This window comes from Larus michahellis, chromosome 1 (genome assembly GCF_964199755.1).
Source record: "Larus michahellis chromosome 1, bLarMic1.1, whole genome shotgun sequence".
Lineage (NCBI taxonomy): Eukaryota > Metazoa > Chordata > Aves > Charadriiformes > Laridae > Larus > Larus michahellis.
The window spans coordinates 102,104,352-102,124,118 of record NC_133896.1 but is presented as its reverse complement, the minus strand read 5'-3'; the positions used below and the strand labels follow the sequence as shown (position 1 = coordinate 102,124,118).

At 40.2% G+C, this 19,767-nt stretch overlaps 2 protein-coding genes across 9 annotated transcripts in view; one reads left to right on the top strand and one right to left on the bottom strand.

Annotated features, from left to right (window-relative positions):
• Positions 1 to 6,668, top strand: part of MYH15 (myosin heavy chain 15) — a 49,128-nt gene extending 42,460 nt beyond the window's left edge. For all 5 annotated transcript variants that reach the window (XM_074597188.1, XM_074597196.1, XM_074597223.1 and 2 more), the window contains exons 38-43: positions 537 to 662; positions 2,077 to 2,247; positions 2,773 to 2,877; positions 3,927 to 4,022; positions 4,540 to 4,677; positions 6,540 to 6,668. In XM_074597188.1, coding sequence (XP_074453289.1) covers positions 537 to 662; positions 2,077 to 2,247; positions 2,773 to 2,877; positions 3,927 to 4,022; positions 4,540 to 4,677; positions 6,540 to 6,557 — 654 coding nt within the window. In that variant the 3' untranslated portion in view covers positions 6,558 to 6,668. The remainder of the gene's footprint in view (positions 1 to 536; positions 663 to 2,076; positions 2,248 to 2,772; positions 2,878 to 3,926; positions 4,023 to 4,539; positions 4,678 to 6,539) is intronic.
• A 13-nt stretch (positions 6,669 to 6,681) lies between these two features.
• Positions 6,682 to 19,029, bottom strand: HHLA2 (HHLA2 member of B7 family). 4 transcript variants are annotated; one of them, XR_012588643.1, is made up of 9 exons: positions 18,990 to 19,029; positions 18,132 to 18,184; positions 15,330 to 15,427; positions 14,467 to 14,787; positions 13,726 to 13,986; positions 11,571 to 11,861; positions 8,866 to 8,948; positions 8,183 to 8,340; positions 6,687 to 7,562 (listed from the first exon to the last, which is right to left on the bottom strand). XR_012588643.1 is itself a non-coding variant. In XM_074597238.1 (9 exons), exons 3-9 carry the CDS (start codon positions 15,391 to 15,393, stop codon positions 7,533 to 7,535), a joined length of 1,146 nt encoding a protein of 381 aa, XP_074453339.1. In that variant the 5' UTR covers positions 15,394 to 15,427; positions 18,132 to 18,184; positions 18,990 to 19,029; the 3' UTR covers positions 7,389 to 7,532. The 4 variants fall into 4 exon arrangements, 3 of the variants coding, with proteins under 3 accessions (XP_074453360.1, XP_074453339.1, XP_074453350.1); XM_074597238.1 differs by having other exon boundaries at positions 7,389 to 7,562; positions 8,183 to 8,278; XM_074597259.1 differs by lacking the exon at positions 8,183 to 8,340 and having other exon boundaries at positions 6,682 to 7,562.
• Between the last annotated feature and the right edge of the window lie 738 nt (positions 19,030 to 19,767).

Here is a 19,767-nt window from a genome sequence, read left to right as displayed (position 1 = left end):
GCCTTTGGACTTTGTCACAATGGACACTGCAGTTTTTGCAGGGTCATGGAGGGGCATATCCTGACGCATCAGCATTTTTGCTGCAAAACCAAAGCTTCTCTTCAACAAATAATGGTCAGAAGGAAATCAAAATGTGCTACAGTCTGGCAATGTTTTGCAATGTTTCCTCCAGCCCATTGATGACATGGGTCTTCTGTTTTAATCACCTCTGACTAACCTATTGTGGACTGTTAATTTTCTGAGATGAACTGCCTTACTCATTCTTCTATTTCAGCCTCTGGCTTATTATTTTATCTGAATCAAAAGCTGAATATTTACAGCTTTGAGAGTATTTTCAATATTTCCTCAGTCTGAAGCTAAGCTACAGAGTAAAGGCCAGCCCTTACCACATACCTGAGTCTCCCTAAATACTGCTGCAACCCAGAGGATGCAAAAATCAGTAAGCCTTGGTGTGCTATGGTATTTACAGAAGTTATGTCTCTAATCATCACTTTTCCTCCTTTTCCGCTGTTCCTTTGGGGAAAACTTAATAAAAGAACACAAGCCTGATCAATCAAAAGAAGAAGTTGGAGGGTGACATTTCCCAGATGCAGAATGAAGTGGAGGAATCGATCCAGGAGTGCCGGAACGCGGAGGAAAAAGCCAAGAAAGCAATCACAGACGTAAGTAGGCTGGTTCCTTGCTCACTTCTTTTCAGTACTGCAAGGTCTCGGGACAACTGAGTAACTAATTCCCAGGTCACCATTTCTGTGCTTGTTACAAAGATCACACATCCAAAGCACTCCACAGTTATCTGAAGGTAACTGATGAAACTACAAAATAAAACAGGCTAGAGGTAAAAAGAAAGGAAGAACTACTTCCTGATGTTTGGGGTTTGGTTGTTTTGTTTGGGTTGGTTTTCCCCCAGGAATACAGTTTCCACTGATCCTCAAAGTCTCGGGTCATGTAATCTTTGAATCAGGTAAATCTGCATAGGCTAAACCAGTTCAGACTGAACTAGCGCTAACTGGTCTCCTGACGTACATAGAATCTGATGTGAGAAACAAAACTACTGAATCCCAAATGAGGTACTCTAAAACTAGGTGTCTATTGGAAAAACATGAGGCCCAAGATTCCAGGAGGAGAGATGGAGTGCATTCTTCACCTAGGGAAGACACAATTTGGGCAGATATAGTTTAATTTCCCACAGACCTGGAGAAATTCATGTCTTCAGAGTTCAGCTGATGTATCACATCGTACCAACAGATAAAATGAAAGCTAAAACTGCAGGTTTCTGTGAGTCACATGTCTGGAGTGCCTGGACAAAGCTATTCCTGTGCCACGTCTTTGCTGTGTCTCAGCTGACAGCACAACTACTGCCTGCCACCGAGAAGATGCTGAGTGTCCTAGGTTCAGCTCCAGCCTGGATTGCAATGACTGCTGTCTTCCCATGGCTGCTCAGTGATGGGTACAAAATCTGTAAACGGCTCTTGGTGTCAGGGAAAAACACTGAAGCAGGAATGAGCTAACTGGCACCCTTGTTAGTAGCTGTCTTACAGAACGGCCAGGGACTATGTAAGGTGTTGAAACTGAGCTTCCCATCCCAGCACAGACTGCAGAAACTGCTTTGCTGTTACAGCTGCTCAGGCAGCTCTCGTCTATGGCTGTGCAGGGAAATTTGTCTGCCAGATGTTTTAGTCTACTGCCTTTCAAGAGCTCCAAGCACCAAGACTGGATTTTGAACAAGTCCTAGGTAAAATCTTTAGTGAATGGCACAAGCTTACTTGTAGGCTTTATAAATGAGGACATTGTATAGCACAGATACTGAAAGGGAAAAAAAAGAAAAAAAAAAAAAAGGTAGGGGGAAAATATTAAATCCCAGCATTAGAATACAGAAGAAAAAAAGGACTCCAAGGCTATTCTGTCTTTGTGTTTTCTCTGTCCAGGCAAGATGTGCACATACAAGATATTCTCTGGAGCTTTGGGTACAGTGAATGATCCAAGTAGTGGATAATCCAAGATCAATTTCCCATCATTTCTTCTGAGACATAATTTAAAAGCATAAGAGAGCTGCTGTAAAATCTGGTTGTTTTTCAGGCAGCAATGATGGCTGAGGAGCTTAAAAAGGAGCAAGATACTAGCGCTCACTTGGAGAGAATGAAGAAGAACATGGAGCAAACCATTAAAGATCTCCAGAAGCGACTGGATGAAGCAGAACAAATAGCCCTGAAAGGTGGCAAGAAGCAGATCCAGAAACTGGAATCCAGGGTAAGTTTGTGATCAAACTATGGACCACTATGTCCTGCCTTATAGAACTGAGACCAGGGAGGTGCCCTAGGGCTGCCTGGTACATTCATGGAGGCCAATAACGGAGACTACGAATGCTTTCCTCTGTTTCACAACATGCACAGTAGTTCTTGGAGACATGCTTCCTCTTCATCATCCAATTACAATGAGCTCTTGTAGCACAGCGGATGACCAAGCCCTTGGTTAAAAACAAAAAAATACATCAAAACCAAGCCCAAAAAAGGACACAACATCTAAAACCAGGAAAAGCCACAGCAATGCTTGCTTCAGTTAAAGTTTTTTGGCCTTTGTGTGTGTCTGCTGGTGCAGCTTAAACACATTTATGAAAAAGCAGAATGGAAAGGTTACATTTTGATCTCTTCCTGAAATTTGACACTCTGGAGATGCTGAGAAAATGAGTATTTCTTGAACTGTCAACTACATTTCCTGCTGCTTTATGTGTGTATATATATATAGCATAATGGCAAGGGTTTTTCCTTTTTTCAGGTTCGTGAGCTGGAGAATGAACTTGAGGCTGAACTCCGTCGCAATTCGGATGCCCAAAAAGGAGCCCGCAAGTTTGAGAGACGCATAAAAGAGCTGACTTACCAGGTACGCTGAGAACTCAAGTAATAGTGAAGGATGAAGGGTGGCATTATCCAGAGCTTTCTGGTTGTAGGAAGCTTTCAGGATAGGAGGAACATCTCCCTAGGGCTACCATCATCTTGCCTGACTCATTGTGAATAATGTTAGAAAGCCTCTATTTCTGGGATGTGGACAGTTTCAGCAGAGTATTAATATGGAGCAGGCTTAGACGACTACTCACGCTGCAAGAGAAGAAAGAGCCCAGCTGTCTCTCAGCTGTGCTGATGTTGCTAAAAAGAGCCAGAAGGATTCAGTTGGCTCTAATGCATCACTCAGTGTAGGGTTGCCCAGTCACCTATTGCTGAGCAGCAAGGTCTCGTCGTGAGCCTCCCGCAGGTTTGCTAACGGCTGCTGCTTGCCTTCCGAAAAAAGGTCTTTGGCACAGAGCGCTGATCCTTTTGCTTCCAACAGCATTCTTAAAATAATCCCACCCATCAGCTTTAGGAGATTATTTAGCCTCCTACCTGTCTTTTTACTCTGACTTTTGTACGCAGAGGCTGAAGGTTGTTTTCTTAGAATACAGTCCGCAGGCAGAATTAACTGGTCCTTCTGCTTATGGACTGCGACAGCTTAAACCTGGCTCCTTTTACCAAAAATGCCTCCAAACCAGACTTTGCAATATACAAATTATATATTTTTAGGCCGGCCCATAAGTCTGCTTCATTAAATAATAAGAGTGCTCCTCAGCCTTGAGCAAGGAACTCTGTGTGTATGTATGTGTGCACCCCTGAAAGTCTGTGCACATATATATCTGTGTTTATATGTATCTATATTTACATACATATGAATGGGGAGGGTACTCTCTTTTAGTTCTCAGCCTCCAGGCTTACATACATCTTCAATCAATATATAGAAATTTTTCTCATCTATACTCAGGATGATCACAATACGGCTTGTTTGTATTTTGAACTATATGTTTCTAACATTATATATATGGCAGCCATACCTATTTCATTATGGGAGATGCTTTAGGCCTTTTTAACACTGTCAACCCAATTAATGGTGTTCTGATGCAGTCAGAGGAAGATAAGAAGAATCTGGCCAGGATGCAGGATCTGATTGACAAGCTACAATTAAAAGTGAAGAGCTACAAGCACCAAGCAGAGGAAGCTGTAAGTAACTATTTGTGTCCTTTTACCTTTGAGAAATTTATTATCCTAAACCCACAATCTTTAATCCATAGAATCTTTTAGTACAAATACACATTTTGTGTGTGTATTCATATTCATATTTATATTCATATAGACCCCCTGTATGTGTAAATGTATTTATAATATATATAAAATAAAATATGTAGCATATGTATGGATTATATTTAAGAAAAAGTATTAAATTTTATCTTAAGACTGCAGTATAATTTGCAAGGGAAGGGGGAAAGCAAAGGAACGGGAAAGACTTTTTTCCTCCTACTGCCTCAGGAGGCGTGTGAGAAGCTCCCAATTCACCTAACGTGGAAAGTGCCACTGGAAACATCAACTCTGTAAAACAGCAATCGTAGTTCTCCAGGAGGCAAGGGGTTCCCATACAGCTGCTACCTAGCCATGCTGAGCACTTTCCATCCCGCTTGAAATGGAAAGCTTCGTTTCATGTGGACAGGAGGCAATCGGCTGCACTGTTTTCTCTCACCAGGAAGCTCAAGCCAATCTGTACCTTTCGAAGTACAGAAAACAGCAACATGATCTGGACGACGCTGAAGAACGGGCCGAAATAGCTGAATCTCAAGTTAATAAGCTGAGGAGCAAGTCAAGAGACATTGGCATGAAAAAGGTATGGTTATATCACGGCGGGTAAACGTGACTGTTTAATACACAGTAGTGGATGCTATGTGTGCAGGAAGATATGTTACATCTCTTAAAGTAGCGTGGACTACATTTATGTCTACTACATTTTTTAGTTTTAGTCTACTCTTTTTTTTTTAACATTCAGGTAAGCCTTTAGGACAGCAATCTGATGCTTAGGTGAAATGAATTCTCTGCCCTCTTGATGTTGTCATTTAACTTTTGTGCTCAGCAGCCAGAAGTTTCCAGAACTGTTGACTTGGTTTTATTTATTTTTTTTTTGCAAGGGATATTAAAAAGTTCCATCTTTTTCTCCCTCTGATGATGTAGGTTTCTATGTATGTAATACAGCCTGGGGATTACTGCACTAGCAGTTTGCCAGATATTTTAACATTGCTCTTTCAGTGAACTTGTATTGATTTGAAGAGCTAGATGGAAAAAAAATATTAGTGAGTAGTCACTTAGGTGCTGGGAATTCGTTAGAAATATATTTGTGGTGTTTTGCACTTGAGCAGAATGGTAGTAGAAAAAATATTGATGAAACTAAAAGGTGTCCAAGAACTTGGTCTGGAACTGAAAGCAAACCTTTGCTTATCCGTGCTTGCCTTGTGGCAACCAGGGCAAGGAAGAGTGGGGCTGTTACTTGTAGGAATGATAGAAAGAGGAGCTGGGTCATTGCTTTATCTATTTCATTTGCAAGTGAAACATAAACTGCCATGCTTAACATCATATAAGTTTTATGGGGGTGAGATCCCAAGTCAAGAAAGAGGAAAAAAACTATTTCTGTATAAATTTGGTATTTTTATCACACTTGATCCCAACACCTTCCTTCTCTCTTCTGTATCCACCATTCTGTGGGAAGAAACACTCTGCTTTTGTATTGGACTAATAAAGTCACCACCTTTGACTGATATAAATGGCTGTAGCTCCACTGTCTAGAGCAGAGCTACATTAAAACTGCATGAAGATCTGGTGTCTCACACATTTAAATATGATGGAAGCTGCTGCTCAGAAGCTTTGCAGCTTTTTAGAGTAGAATATTTCCACATATTTTTCATTAAATTATTCCATCCCTACAAAAAGAATGAAAATTCATATAAGTTCACAAAGCCACGGCATCACATAGCAACTGAAATAAATAGGTAAACCATGAGAGTAATTAATGTTTTTAAATAGTTAGGAGTGCTGTTTATTCCCTGTATCTTACAAGTACCCTCTTTCTGCCTCAAATATGCATAAGTCACAGAAAAGCAGGTGCTTGTTTTTATTAGTCCGACGTTAGTTTGCCAACACCAATTCCAGCTCTGGCTTAGAGCGGAGTACTGCGCTCAATGATGAGCTCAACAGTAAATGCAGAGGTGTCATCTCCACAAAAAGGAACTTGTGGTGGTAATGGTAGTAGCTGCCAGGAAACATCTTCAGACAGCGAGTGCTGTCCCAAAAGTCATGACACACCTCCTTTGGGGTGAGAAAAGCCTTAGAGAGACTACTTTAATTGCGTAGCATTAGAAATACCTTGTCTGCTGCTACTAGCACCCATGTTCCTGGAAACTGGGAAGTGTGTGTGATTCAGAACAACCCCCATCTATTGAAACAGGGTTGTATAGAAGTCATCTGCTATCAAAGGGATATATACTCTAGCATGAGGACAAGAAACCTGTATTATTAGCTGAAGTAAGACAGCAAAGGTTGGCTAGATTGGTGCTAGTCTATTTCAGATACAAGCTGGCAATACCAGGGAGCAGAAGCATTAGTGAAGAGAAGCTTTTGTCATTTACTTGTGAACTTACTCTAAAAACCCCTCAACGCTTCCATTTTTAACAGTTGTATACTGTCTCAATTGCATTTCAGGTTCATGAAGAGGAGTAAACACAGTCCAAGCTGACAGATATAAGAAGATGCTTGATATAATCTGGCACAACTAAAGCAGATGTAGAAAAAAATAAGCACTTACAGAAATAAACATCAAGTGAAAATCCAGAGACTCTATAGTGTATTCCATTCATTTCCTTGTGTTTTTATTTTGCTAGGCCCCAGGGATCAATAAAAGATTACATTTGCCAACAGCCCGCTTCATTACGTTGGAACAAATCCTAATTGGCAGATCTCTGACAAAAACAAAACCAAGGGCAAATGCAGTCAAGCTTCACAGCCTCACGTATTTCATGTGCAGATTGTTAAAGCATCACAGGCTAAACCTGTGCGGGGGGACAGCCCTTAAAGCTGTGATAACCCAGCTTCCGTCTGTCCTGCCAGTCAGTCTGTAGGAGTTTTGTTGGAGAACAGAAAGTAAACTTTTTCATATGAATAGTCAGTTCAGAAGCTTCCGCTACTACCAGCCAAAGGACTTTTGTTCCCCAGCTGCAAAAGAGACATAGGAGATGCTGTGGAGGGACAAGTCCCATCAGGACTGCCTGTGGCTCTGAAATAGGATGTTCTCTTAGATCTTTTCCACTTTTAAACAGGGAAGATGTCTATGCTTGAAATTGAAATACTAAATGAAGTGCAAAGCAGTAAGACCTCTCTTTCCCTCATACTGAAAAAGAAAAAATCCTTCAAAACTGAATTGTCTTCTGTGGAAACTTTTTCATTGTCCCTTTAGGATATCCAAGTTCCAGTTTTTCATGCCAACTCCTCACATATAAGTATCAGTTGACTTACTTACTACTTTTTTTTTTTTTATCAGTTCAGTTGGTTTTTACTGTTGCTCAGATAATCACATTTCTGTGTGGCTCTTAGTGTAACTCAATAGGGAAGGTGAAGGAACTCTTTGTTCTTTTCAGCAGCAATATCAGTAGCACCCATGTGTGCAGAGAGTGATCTTCTTCCAGTGTGTCACGGTGCTCATATGATTTCCTTTTTTCTTCTGCATTTCTAGTGAAAACAAAAATGTTTGTAAGAATCTACTGATGTGTAAAATTAATCCCCTAATGGGAACAGAACACACTGATTATAAAGATAAATCAGTGTTTTCCATTTTAACATTAGACAAGTAAAATAAACATTCACATAACAGTGCAGAAACATCCCTGTTTCTTCCACCTAGTCCTCCATCAATGTAACCTCAGCTAACCTGTAAACTGTTCCACTTCCTCTGATTATACGTTAAAGGTCTCAACAGGTCCCAAGATAAATGAATCTTGCTTAAATTCTTTAAATTAAACTGCTACATCTCAAAAGTATGTTATAATCTTTAAAGCATGTCAGCATTAAAACTGACTACTAAGACGTACGCAAGTGAATCTTTAAGTGAGATAAAAATGAAAAAAGACTCAGACTCAATCATTTTAGAGTTGTCTTTCTGGTGTGTTCTTGTCGAATCGCATGGTAACCATCATAAAATGTCTCCTGAAGCTTACTGAATTCAGGCTGTGACAAAATCTTAAGGCCCGGGGAGTCTGAAGATCTAGTCCATGGATAGGGCTGTACTGTCAGACACAGAAAGATGTACACTAAGGACTAAGAGCTAAAGTTCATTTTTTAAGGATACTCACCACAAATGGAGAGGAAGGAGACAGAATACTGTAAGACAGAGCCAGCCTATTACAAATGCACAAGAATAACATGCATCCACTTGAAGATGCTGTCCTCTAGTAAATAGGAGTGATGTGTACAGAGATCAGATTGGGGACCATATAGTTATAACAGTCTCCTAAACAAAGCAAACAGTATAACTTTTCACACTGAAGTTTTGGTGAGCTTTGACATTGGATATAATTGAAACAGTAATTTGAGCCCTAATGAAGACTAGGTATGCATATTGTTTGAGGGACTTCAAGTGTTGGTTTGGGTTTTTTGGGGTCTTAGATACAAGTAAGAGAAAATTAACCAGTTTGACTGCTTTTAAAGCAAGCTATCAGAAAGCATTTGTGAAGGGTAACCGACTTTTTCATCTTTTTATAGAGCACAGGAGAGCATCCGGTCAAGGGAAGGTCATGTTAACATTGTTCCAACCAAAGTACTATTTCGTAGATGTACCAAGGAGGGCCTTCTGGCCATAGAAAACAGCAAGAATGAGGACAATTTACGTATGCTGAGACTTATCATCCTATATTTTCAGTCTTTTTTGTATGCTTTAACCCATAAAAATAAAATTTATGTTTTGGTCAAACATTCAAGGTATGCCTTTAAGCTTAATAGTACCCTCAAAAATAAATCTCCTAATGATTGTACATACCTTGAACAAGACACCGACTCCTACCAGCATCACTGCACCAATCACCACTCCTAGCACAATTTCCTTGGTGTTACCTGAATTTTCTTTAAAAAGACAAATTCCAAAAAGTTTAACAAAAGTGCTTTATATCGCAAATTAATGCACACTATTGTTCAATAAGTATAGCAAAGCTGGGATTTTTTCTCTTATTTATAATCTAAAAGTAATGATTTGGGGAGAATACCTCAATTTCTTTTTAATGTTACTAATACTACAATGTTCAAGTTACTTGACCCGTACTATAAGACTTTAAACTGGTACTTTACTGACTTAAGTGTGAATACCTGTAAGCAGATTATTTTACTTAATTGTGCTGATACAAAATTCCATGTGTGCTCATGTAATATGATTTGATGACTTCTTAATACAAGTCCCATTTAAAAACAATCAACTGCCTGGTATGGGAAACACTGCCTCCAAGTACAGTGCTCAGTGCCATTGACGGTACTGCTGATTTCCAGTAGAACCACCCAGTAAATGTTATCCAGCCTGGACTGCAGATTTCATGATTTCTGTTGTGAAATCTTTGCAACTTTCATCTAAAATGTTTCCCAACTTTCTGATGCAACCATCCAATCCAGGTGGGCACAAGAACCAGCAGATCCTCAGGAGGGTGGTAACAACAGATTCCACAGGAGATAAGAGCCCATCTAGCAGAAACCTCTGCATGGCACCAACCATCTCATTACTCCAGCCAATTTCAACAACGTGAGAATGCTCAGACCCGGAGGACTCATTCCTTTAAGTACAAGTCTTCTACTTCAGGTTTCCTTTCCACTGCTGCATTTCATCCAAAGAATTTGAAAAATTCTGCACTCCTCTGGAAACTTCCTAAGGATGTCTAGCAAACAGTTCAAAACTGAGAACTGCCAAAAGAGACCATTTAATCTAGTCATTGCCTTTAGCTTGGCTCTGTCCTCACATGTAGACCTGCGTTCACATCCTGTCAGTTCCTTTGGTAGGAGCAGCTTTAAGCTGTGACCTTTCTTTACACAGAAGGTGGCCTCCAAAATGATTGTAAAGTCATCTCACTTTTGCCCTTAAAAGTCTCCTTTTCAGTGGCCCTTGTAAATCTTTCAAGATGGCTGAGCAGCTGCTGTGCTACAACCACCATCCAACATACTGATCTAGCTCGTTCTCTTATGCCCTACTGTCTCACTCTGCCTATCTGCTTTCAGCCTGTGCTGCCACAAAGATGCTAATCTCTCTGGTAAGTGTTTTCTGTGTTCTGTATAATGTATTTCTGGTCCACAAGTAGGAAAGTTCTGTGAGCAGCACAGTAATTTAGCCACTAAAGAGGGGATTTGTATCACCTACGGCTATTGTAAGATCCATCTGCAGAGAGCAGCTAAAGAAAGGCATTTGTGGAGGATGACCCAGATCACATTTGGACTGGAAGGTGCGGGTGTCTCCAGTAAACGTACAGGGAGACTGATGAACTTGTGCGCATAAGTTAGGAGCACCAGTTAAGTGTGTAGCTCCCTGGAGGTTTTCAATGCTCTCCACTTCAGAGCCACAATACAAGGTTTACAGGATAAGGAAGATCATGCTGGAATTAGAGCTGCAAGGAAGTGTGTTTGTCTGACTTAACCGTTTTCTTAATCTAACTCCCCTCCTTCAGATTCCATATAGCCACTGCCACTTAAAACACACCCTACATCAAGTTTTCAGACTGAAACTAAGCTATCATGGAGGAGGGGGGACAAAGGAAGACAAGAATATGCAGTTAATATCACTTATTCTAGCTTCTTTTCTGCTATTTTGCATCTATTTTTCACATCCCACTGGCTTGTTTCAATTTCTTATTTCTTAAAAAAAAAACCCACAAATTAAGTGCCCTGTATTAGTTTTTAGTCTTTTGTATTGTATTTCATTGCATAAAATGCCAATGTGCTACTGCTTGAACGGGAGTTTTTCCCTCCTCCCTTTGGACTGGGATTTAAGGAGGCTGCATCCCAAAGAGCATACTATTTTTGAACAAATCTGTAATTTGTTTGCACTACAATTTTTGAAAGCAGGAGTAAATTTTTTTAACCTTTAGTAAGAGTTTTCAATAGACAGAAAAGTTAATCAGTAAGCGCGCTTGAAACTGGAGACAATAAAACCGTAACTAAGACTTCACAACTGGAAATTTAGTACAGGTCCTAAAAATGCAGGCATGCATATAAACATATACATCCCCAGGCCTAAAAAAGGCCTCCTGTGTAGAATTAAAGTTTTGAAAACAACAACTGTGCACTCTCCTCTACAAGATTTCTTCTGCAGGCAAATTTATACCACATCTTTGGGTTTCCCTTCATCTCCCTGCTACCTTTAAAGCCTGTGCCGGCTATTAGTGGAGCATTTAGGACACGATTGAGAGTTTCCCTGTGACCTCTGCTCTGAGGGCAGTCCGTGGCAACTGAGGGCAGTCACCGATTTTGAGATCTTTGCCACAAGCTGCTGATTGAGGGGAAAAAAAAAAAAAAGAAACTTCAATTCTCTAAATAAATACATCTTAGGTAACTTTTTTTCCTGGGACAACAATAATAAAATGTCTTTTCTACCCACCTGTACTTATTACACAAGATAATTTTTCTCAATATTTTAGATTTCTGATTGACCCTTTGGCTCTGCATTCCCCTCACTGGTCCCCATCCTCCAAAACGGAAAGCGTAGCAACTTACCAACTTGCAAAGTTCTCACAGTAAGTTTTGTGTAGTGAGGTGTTGAAATGTTACACAGATATTCTCCACTGTCATTTGGAGTAAGATCATGCAACATCAGGGAAAAGTCACTTTGGTTAATGTGGACTCGAGGCTGGTAAGAGTGAGATGTACCATTGAAGGAGGCCAAGACTGAAATCACTGCATTTCTGTTTAACGTCCAGACAACACTGAAACCTTCACTGTTTGCAGTGTTACTGCTGTATTCACAGGGAATGGCAATGCTGCTTCCTTCCACGTTAGACAGTTGGTCTGAAACAGATAATTGAAGAACCCTCTGCAATTTTTTTGGAAAATACTGTGAATAGTGAAAATTAGATATTTTCCGGGTTTTTTTTAATGAAGTTTGACACTATTGTGGACAAACATAAAAACATATTTCACGATTTTGATATCATATGCACTATTTTGATTTTATATTCAAACATCACAGTAGGCTTCTAGAAGCATCTGAAGATTTTAAAAGCAAACCTATCTCACATTAAAAAATAAAAATATCTAATCAGTACTAGCTATACTTATGAAAATTATTTTGTTTTCATTTGCCTATTTCTCCTCTAATTGGGGGCTCATTAATAAAAGTGACTCAGCCTAGTCTAAGCTACTGTGCAAAGCAGCATGAAATTCCACGTTTGGAGCAGAGAGAAAATGCAACTAATCAGATACCTGCACATTTAAAGCAAAAGGGTAAAACTTAAAACATAATTTAATATAAAGAATAACAAGATTGTATTTAGTTTGAAATAGCTTTCAGCTACAGTGGACCTGTCTGTGTGGAACACTTACAATTAATTAATAGCTTTTAAAAAAAGGAAAGGGAAGGAAAGGGCAGGTGAGTGGAACTCATAGCTAATGTATAAAATAGTAATGCAAGACAAATTAATATCATAGCACAACTACCAATTTGACAGCAGGGATCCATTGCAAAGGAAGGAAAACCAGAGGAGGCTGTGGTGGCTGGCAGTCTTCTGGAGGGGAAACTAATACGTTATTTTTACATGGTATAACCACGCTTGGTTTCTGCGTATGGGGCTGAACAGAGCTGTGGGGTTGAAAACCTTGAGGACAAAAAAACCCAACACTTTACCCGACACTGCTATTATATAAGAAACAGGAAAGCAGTATATTTTCCAAATGTCCCCGTGAGAGGACAGATGTATGCAAACAAAAGTGTAATGAAATGTACCTTTTTCTCTTGTGGATCAGAAGGATAGATTAACAAAATAGACACTTATGGTGCACTTATTACCTACTGTGATGCCATACTTGACACCTTCCATATTGTATGTAAATTAGAAACTGCACTCTTATTCTGAAGCACATACAAGGGATTAGGAACTGAGTGTCTGGGTACACTTTAGGGGGAAATCGCGGCGATGGCAGCAGCCATGCGCATCTCACAAGAGAATTGCTCTTACTTTGCTCTTGATCCAATTGAAAAATATTTCCTAAGAAACAGGAGAAGCTGAAAAGTACCAGTTACCTCCTTGAACTGACTTTCCAGTGAAATTCAGGAGGACAAAATGGAGATTTGAAATTTCACAGCCCTGTTTTTCCTTAACTGACAAAATGAGCTGCGGTACGCTCAAATGCCAGCTTGCTGCTCTCCACTCCCATGCACCCCCAGCACTCAACCCAGGCACTTCAGAAAGCACTTGAAGAGAAGTACATCAAGAATGCGCCAAACGGGACTGAAGACTCTCTCGCTAAAAGATGGGGTATGGACTGAGTAAGGAGCATATGCATCTAGAGCAGCAGACAAACTTTCCCCTCCCTCATATAACCCACGGATTCACTAAGGTTTTCATTTATTTTGCCTGACTTCATTCTTTTCTTGATAGAGTGTAAAGTTTGATTATTATGCACCTCTTGAAACTTGAGACCAATATGGAAAAAATTTTCAGAGTAAAGCTAACTTATAGATGTGTGAGCTACCCCTTCTTATCCCTACTTCTTGGACATATGCTGCCTTGTAGTTGTAACAGATGAGTTTCAAAGAGGAAGGTGCATCGTTTATCTGTGTTGCCCCACTGCAGAAATACTGTATGTAATTTGGCTCTGAAACCAGCTGTGACATTCAGTAACAATGCAGGAAGAGACTTCCATTCATTCCTACCTAGCATCTTCCATTCAGCAGCCCACTCTTCATGAGGGAGATGAATATGACAGTAGTAAGGATCAGCTGTGTTTATAATGTTCTGGTCACTTCTAAGAGAATACAGAACTCCATCCCTGGCTTCCTTCCGATCTGTTTCTGGGATGGACGTATTGCCTCGTACCCAAGAGATACGTGGTGCTGGGTAAGTGAGAAAGGCATAGCACTTCAGCATCCTTTCTGTATCTGTCTTTCGGTATTCCAATGCATAGTAAGAGGAAACTGTAGATTTAAAAATAAAGAAATAAAGAAATAAAGAACGAACTCCCACTATCAAAATCCTTTTTCACCTGAAGTGACTGGTCTTTTGAAATAACACTGGGGAGAATAAACATAACTGATAACAAAATTTAACGCGTGACTGATTTCAGAAGAAAGCACAGCATTACTTGTTGTCAATGCCAGGGTCTGTACTGTTCTGAGAAGCCACATAACGTTTTAAACCTCAAGTATACTACCTAATTACCCCTTAGAAATCACAGTGCAGCAGGTGATGAGAACAAGTGCTGCACTGTAATTTTTTCAACTCATGTTACAACGTTTCATCAGAGAAAATGAATTGCTTGATAACACCATCAGGCCCAAAAGGTGCTCTGTTGGGTTGGAGGATTTTGATTTCATGTGAGAAATAACACAAGGGAATCTGTTGGTGTAATCCCGTTTCCACTAGCATGATCCAAGCACCTTTGACATCTTACTGACCTCTTACGTGCAGCGTGACTTCCACTTCGGTTTTAGTTTGCTGTGTTCCCACATAGCAACTGTAAGGGCCCTCATCAGTCAAGGTCAAGTTACTAAGTCTCAAGGAGGCGTTTCCACCAGGAATGTTCTCATGGAAAAGGTGTGTTCTGTGTCTGTAATCTGGGTCTTGTCTTTCCAGTTGATCCCTCTGGTAGTAATAGCTGTGCACGTTTTTGTCCCCTTTCTTCCAGTAAATTACTTCATCATCCCCAGGTGGGAAAGGACAAGGGAGGATGCAATCCTTGGAAAACAGCCCTGTTACTGTTTCCTGTTCTGTAAAACCTAAAGCCCATAAGTACAAATAAGCAAGTTAATTTAAATTTAGTCTGCAAGTATATTTCGGCCCCTCCTTATCCCTGACCAAAAAAAATGCTCTGGTAGGCAGCACAACCTGTTCGGCTGGTACCTAGTCTCCAGCTGCAGCCGCTTTCTCGGAAATTTTGATGCCCTCTCCAGTTCAGCTGACAGGGTAAGCCAGGTGACTTTTCCTCAGCCATTCCAATGCAAATTCAACCAATGTACTTGAAACGATATTCAGTACAAACTGCCAACTACTGCCTGCTGAGCAGTCACACTCCACCAGCCAAGCTGTGGGGCAGAAAAGTTGGCAGGTAACAGCTTGGGTGCTCAACGTGCTCGATGGCCATGGCCATCCGTGCAGACCTCTTCCAGTTGTCTTTTGCTTCAGGAGTATCTTACATTGCCCCAAATAGATTCTTCACCATTATTAAGCAGTGTTTGAATTAATTATTTCCCTCCTATTAAAAAAATAGTAAAAATTGTCTTCTTTATTATTTTTAATAAACAATATAGTTAAGACGTACCCCAAAACGTAGCACCTATGTGAAATAAACAGATGAGAAGAGATGGTATTTTCTGTCGCTTCATGTCTTCTTTGGTTCTTAAGTAGACTCATGCCAAACTGACATCATAAAAGGAGGAGAGAAAACCTGTTTAAATGCAGGTAAAAGACTTACTCTACTCCTTCGTACAGCTTATTAAGGACTGTAGGCCTTTGTAACATGTTTTTTGTTTGCAACCGTCTTGGCCCAGATTTTTGGTGTTACGGTCATTATGTAATACTACACATTTCATAATGGTTGAGGCCCTCTCATTAACATGTAAACCTTCACAGACTGATACTTTCTGTTTCTTTTTAATAAATAGAAAGTTTTTACCCTCAGCATTCTTAAAGGGCTAGGGAATATTGATCTTCATCATCCATGAACAGGACACTGAGGAAAAATAGTCAAGTGCTATTTCCAAAAGGATCTAAGACGTCCCTTGTCAAGCCAGATTCTTCTACTTCCTAAAATACATTTCTGATTACTGCAACATTGGACTTTCTGAGGTGGAAAATTTGCCTGTATTTGCAAATATTAGAGATATAAAGAACTTTTCACATTTTACTCTTCACCAGATCGAAAGGGCGTCAGCTTAACTTCCAAAAATATGTGTATGGAAGTCTAGGGTAGGAATGCAAAGGAGGAGGAGGATGTTCTCCCATCATATCTTCTAGTTTGTCAGTTAAATGACAATGAACTGAAAGCTCTTGAGCACAATGAAAAAAAAATAATCTTATTGTAACTGATAGACCGCACTCTTCCTCCACCTAGGCATGCTATTCCAAAATACAGTGTACCATGGTGGAGAAATTACCTCATGAAACAAATTGCTTGAAAAGAGTCTAAAGAGCTTCCCCTAGTCCTTCTCCCCTCCCCAGAGGACAGCTATATCTACCACTCCTAACTAACACAGGGCGCAAGTTTAGCCAGGCTTACTAGCCAGTTCTTTTAATACTAGTGAAAAACTTTGATTGGTGTGCATGACTTTATTTATGATGGGTGTGAATCTTATGTCCCAAGGATTTTTGCATGTTATTTATTTTGTAAAGCTGGTGCAATTCTTTTATGTATTCTCAATTTTCTGTTTGGGGAAAAAACAACAGAAGGGCACCAAAATATTAAACCTGAGACAGAGATGACACAAGAGTAAAACAAACACTTATGAAACATACTTTTGTTCCACGTTAGCAACAATTGCCAATATCTGCCTTCTTTTCCTCCTTGCCTTCGCAAGTGGTGTGCATCATGTTTTATTGGATTTTTTGCTCATTTGCCCATCACTTCCAACTTGGTTAATACAATACGTTGTGCTTGATGTTTGGATTTCAGAAACTGCAATCAATGCTAGATTTCCCTTAGTGAGTGATCTGCTGTGCAGTTTGGCAGTGATGCTCTGAGAGTAACATGGTTCCAACAGTACCTCTGCAATGCCTTTGGGGGCTGCATCAAGGAGTGAAGCCTGGACAGTGCAGGCTCCCTCACCTCTTCTAGCTGTACTCCATAACGCTGTACTGAAATACAGAACTATAACTAGTTAACTGAAAATTTTCCTGTTCAGCACAAATCCCACCGTTGTGTGTTGAGAAAAATGTTCTTCTGGAAAAAAACCTGGCCAGTCTTCTTTTCAGCAGGTCTGGGGTCTTAAAGGCATAAAGTATATGTACGCTGATAGTTAGAGTCACACTGCAGAGTACTGAAGAAACATGCTTTTCCTGGTTGTTACAGACCTAAGTGGCACAACCAAGAAATTACTCCCTAGGGCTTTGTAGTGAAATATCAATGCAAAATTTTTTACACAGAAAGTGTACAACTAGAATTAAGATCACTGAAGTCATGTCAGTTACTGATGCTCTAGTTTGCAGGACGCTTATTTCATACTGAACCTCCACAGGCAGAATTGAGCAGCAGAAGCTCAGCCAGGGTTTCTGAGAGCAAGGCAAGGCACTAAAATGCATCTTAAAAGACACACAGCGAAGTCAAGCGCTGAACAGCTCAGATAGCAGTAGGGGCAACACTGCACTTGCTTTGGCCACTATATTAAACAAATATCAGAAGGCACACGCTCTCTTTTTCTTCTATTAGTCAGTGACCAAACCACATGTACTGCATCCTGCATCACCTTTGAACTTTGCACTCAATCTGATCCCTGAACAGAGGACTCCCCTAGCATACAGTCATTAGGATTGATCTCTGCCCAGTGAACTTTCCTCTGTGACCCATTTTGAGAGCAGCTATGAGTATTACAAAATTCTCCTAACCCTCTCAAACAAAAGTTTTTTATTCCTTAGTAAAACAATTCTGATTAATTCCTTTTCAAGTCAACTTAACAACAGCACATTTCAAGGACACACACACTTAAGACGACTGCAAATGCCCGAGGATTGCAAGTTTTACCAATAAGCAAACAAGAAAACCGAATGTGTAAAGTTCTAAAAAACCCATGTTAATCATATACTGCTAAAATCCCAAACTAGCCACAAATGTACTAGCTTTCCAGAATTTCCCCACTGAATCTTCGGGAGGCATTTTCTGTAGTAGAAAAGAGAATTAGTTCTCTGCTTCCCCCCAGTGAAACCACCTACGACTTAAATGCTAACTCCATATTTCAGTTGTTGAGAAATACCCCCAAAGGAAGAATACCACATTCTAAACATCCAAAGTTGTCTCAGGAAGTAACCACTTTTTACCTCAATGTACACATACCAGGTATCCCCCCGCCCCATCTGCCCCATACACTTATAACGCCATAGAGCTGTTAATAAGAATGTCAGGTTTTTTTACCTGTTCTGATTTCACAAGTAGGCAAAAAATCCAGAGTCTTGTTTCAGGTGCTTCTTTCAGTCAGGGTTTATATATATATATAAAAATATATATATACATATACACAAAATGAATATACAGCTCTGCTAAAGCCATGGAACTTTGCCTCTTGCCTGCGCCTTTCACAGACACACCTATGCATACCAGAGCTCAGCTATTTAATCTGCAAGTTCATTCCTGTTCCACAAATGAAAGTGATTGTTTCTATAGCGTGAACCACATTTCTATACAAGCGAAACTTCCGTGCCTTTTGATTCTCTTCTCCCTCTTTGAGATTAAAAAGCTTTTTCCCTTAAACATTTCTTCTGCCTGGCTTTGTTGAACAAACTTTTTAATAACTCCTGCAAGCTGTAACTGAGCAACAGAAAAAATCACTTATTGTCAGAAATGTGATTTCTACAGCAGCAGCGATGCCACTTTGGGATTGTGCTTGGCATTACAAGAGCATAAGCACCACAGCCACTGTACAGACCAGCAACTCTCTTAGTAAGGCAAGAGCGCAGGAACCTGACGCAGGGAGCAAGGTAAATCTTGTACAGGCACAGGACAAGAAGAATTTAAGATACAAATTATCATGACATTCTTCTCAGAAAGCTGTTAATCTGAAACAAGAACCATAGATGCCTTGAGCTATCTGCAGGTTTACATAATCTATTTTCTCTTTAACGTTATTTCACTAGTGCTTAATTTTTGCTGAACAATTCTAGCCTTGTATGTGCTATCCAGTAGGAGAAACTGATAGCATGAAGTATTTTAGAGAAGAAGGCTTAGAAAAAAAACAACAAACAAAACGCAGGAACAAGTGAAAGGATGCAGTACCTGTCCTAGAAGATACCGAGTGGTGTTTGCAGTACACACACAACCTGCAACAGTCTCCTGCTTTTCTGGGAGAACCAGCTTTCCCAGCCACTCTATTTACCACCACCCTGCAACCGTTCCAGCTGGCAATTGCAACTATCTCCAGCTACAGCTCCACTGCTCGCGAGACTTATGTTTCCATACATCCAGTTGCAAGCTACTGCACCTCAGGCCATGAGCTTTGCTATCAGCTATCCATAGGTATCGCTGCTGCCTCCTTTCAGCCTGCATGGCTTAACGTGCTCATGGTACCTAAATCTCTACAATTGTAACCCTGTAAATCATTTGGGTAAATGATTCTTGACAAGACAATAGGATAGAAGGAACAATCAGACCTAAAACCAGCTACCAGAAACTTTAGTGGCCTGATTGACGAAGAAACTTGGCTATTCCACACGTGCCCTTTAGGTGAACTTGACTGATTAAAATAAGAAAACCACTCCTCTAGAAGTTAGGATACACGCCTCCGCTTGAAGACCCTCGCCCAGTGAGCCTGCGCAGTAAAATTAAGAGACACTGTACCTTTAATTGAAGACGAGGACATTTTACACCAATCACCTTCAAGATAAGGAATTACGAGCACGAGTAAAAGGTTGAGGAACAACGAATGCGTTAATTATGCGACTTTACAATGTATAAATGAATGCCCGTATCAGTGCTGGGTGTGCTAGCTTTGCGGAGATACCCCCTAGCGCCCTTTTCTGCGCAGAACTGCTAATAAAAAGCTAATACCTCGACT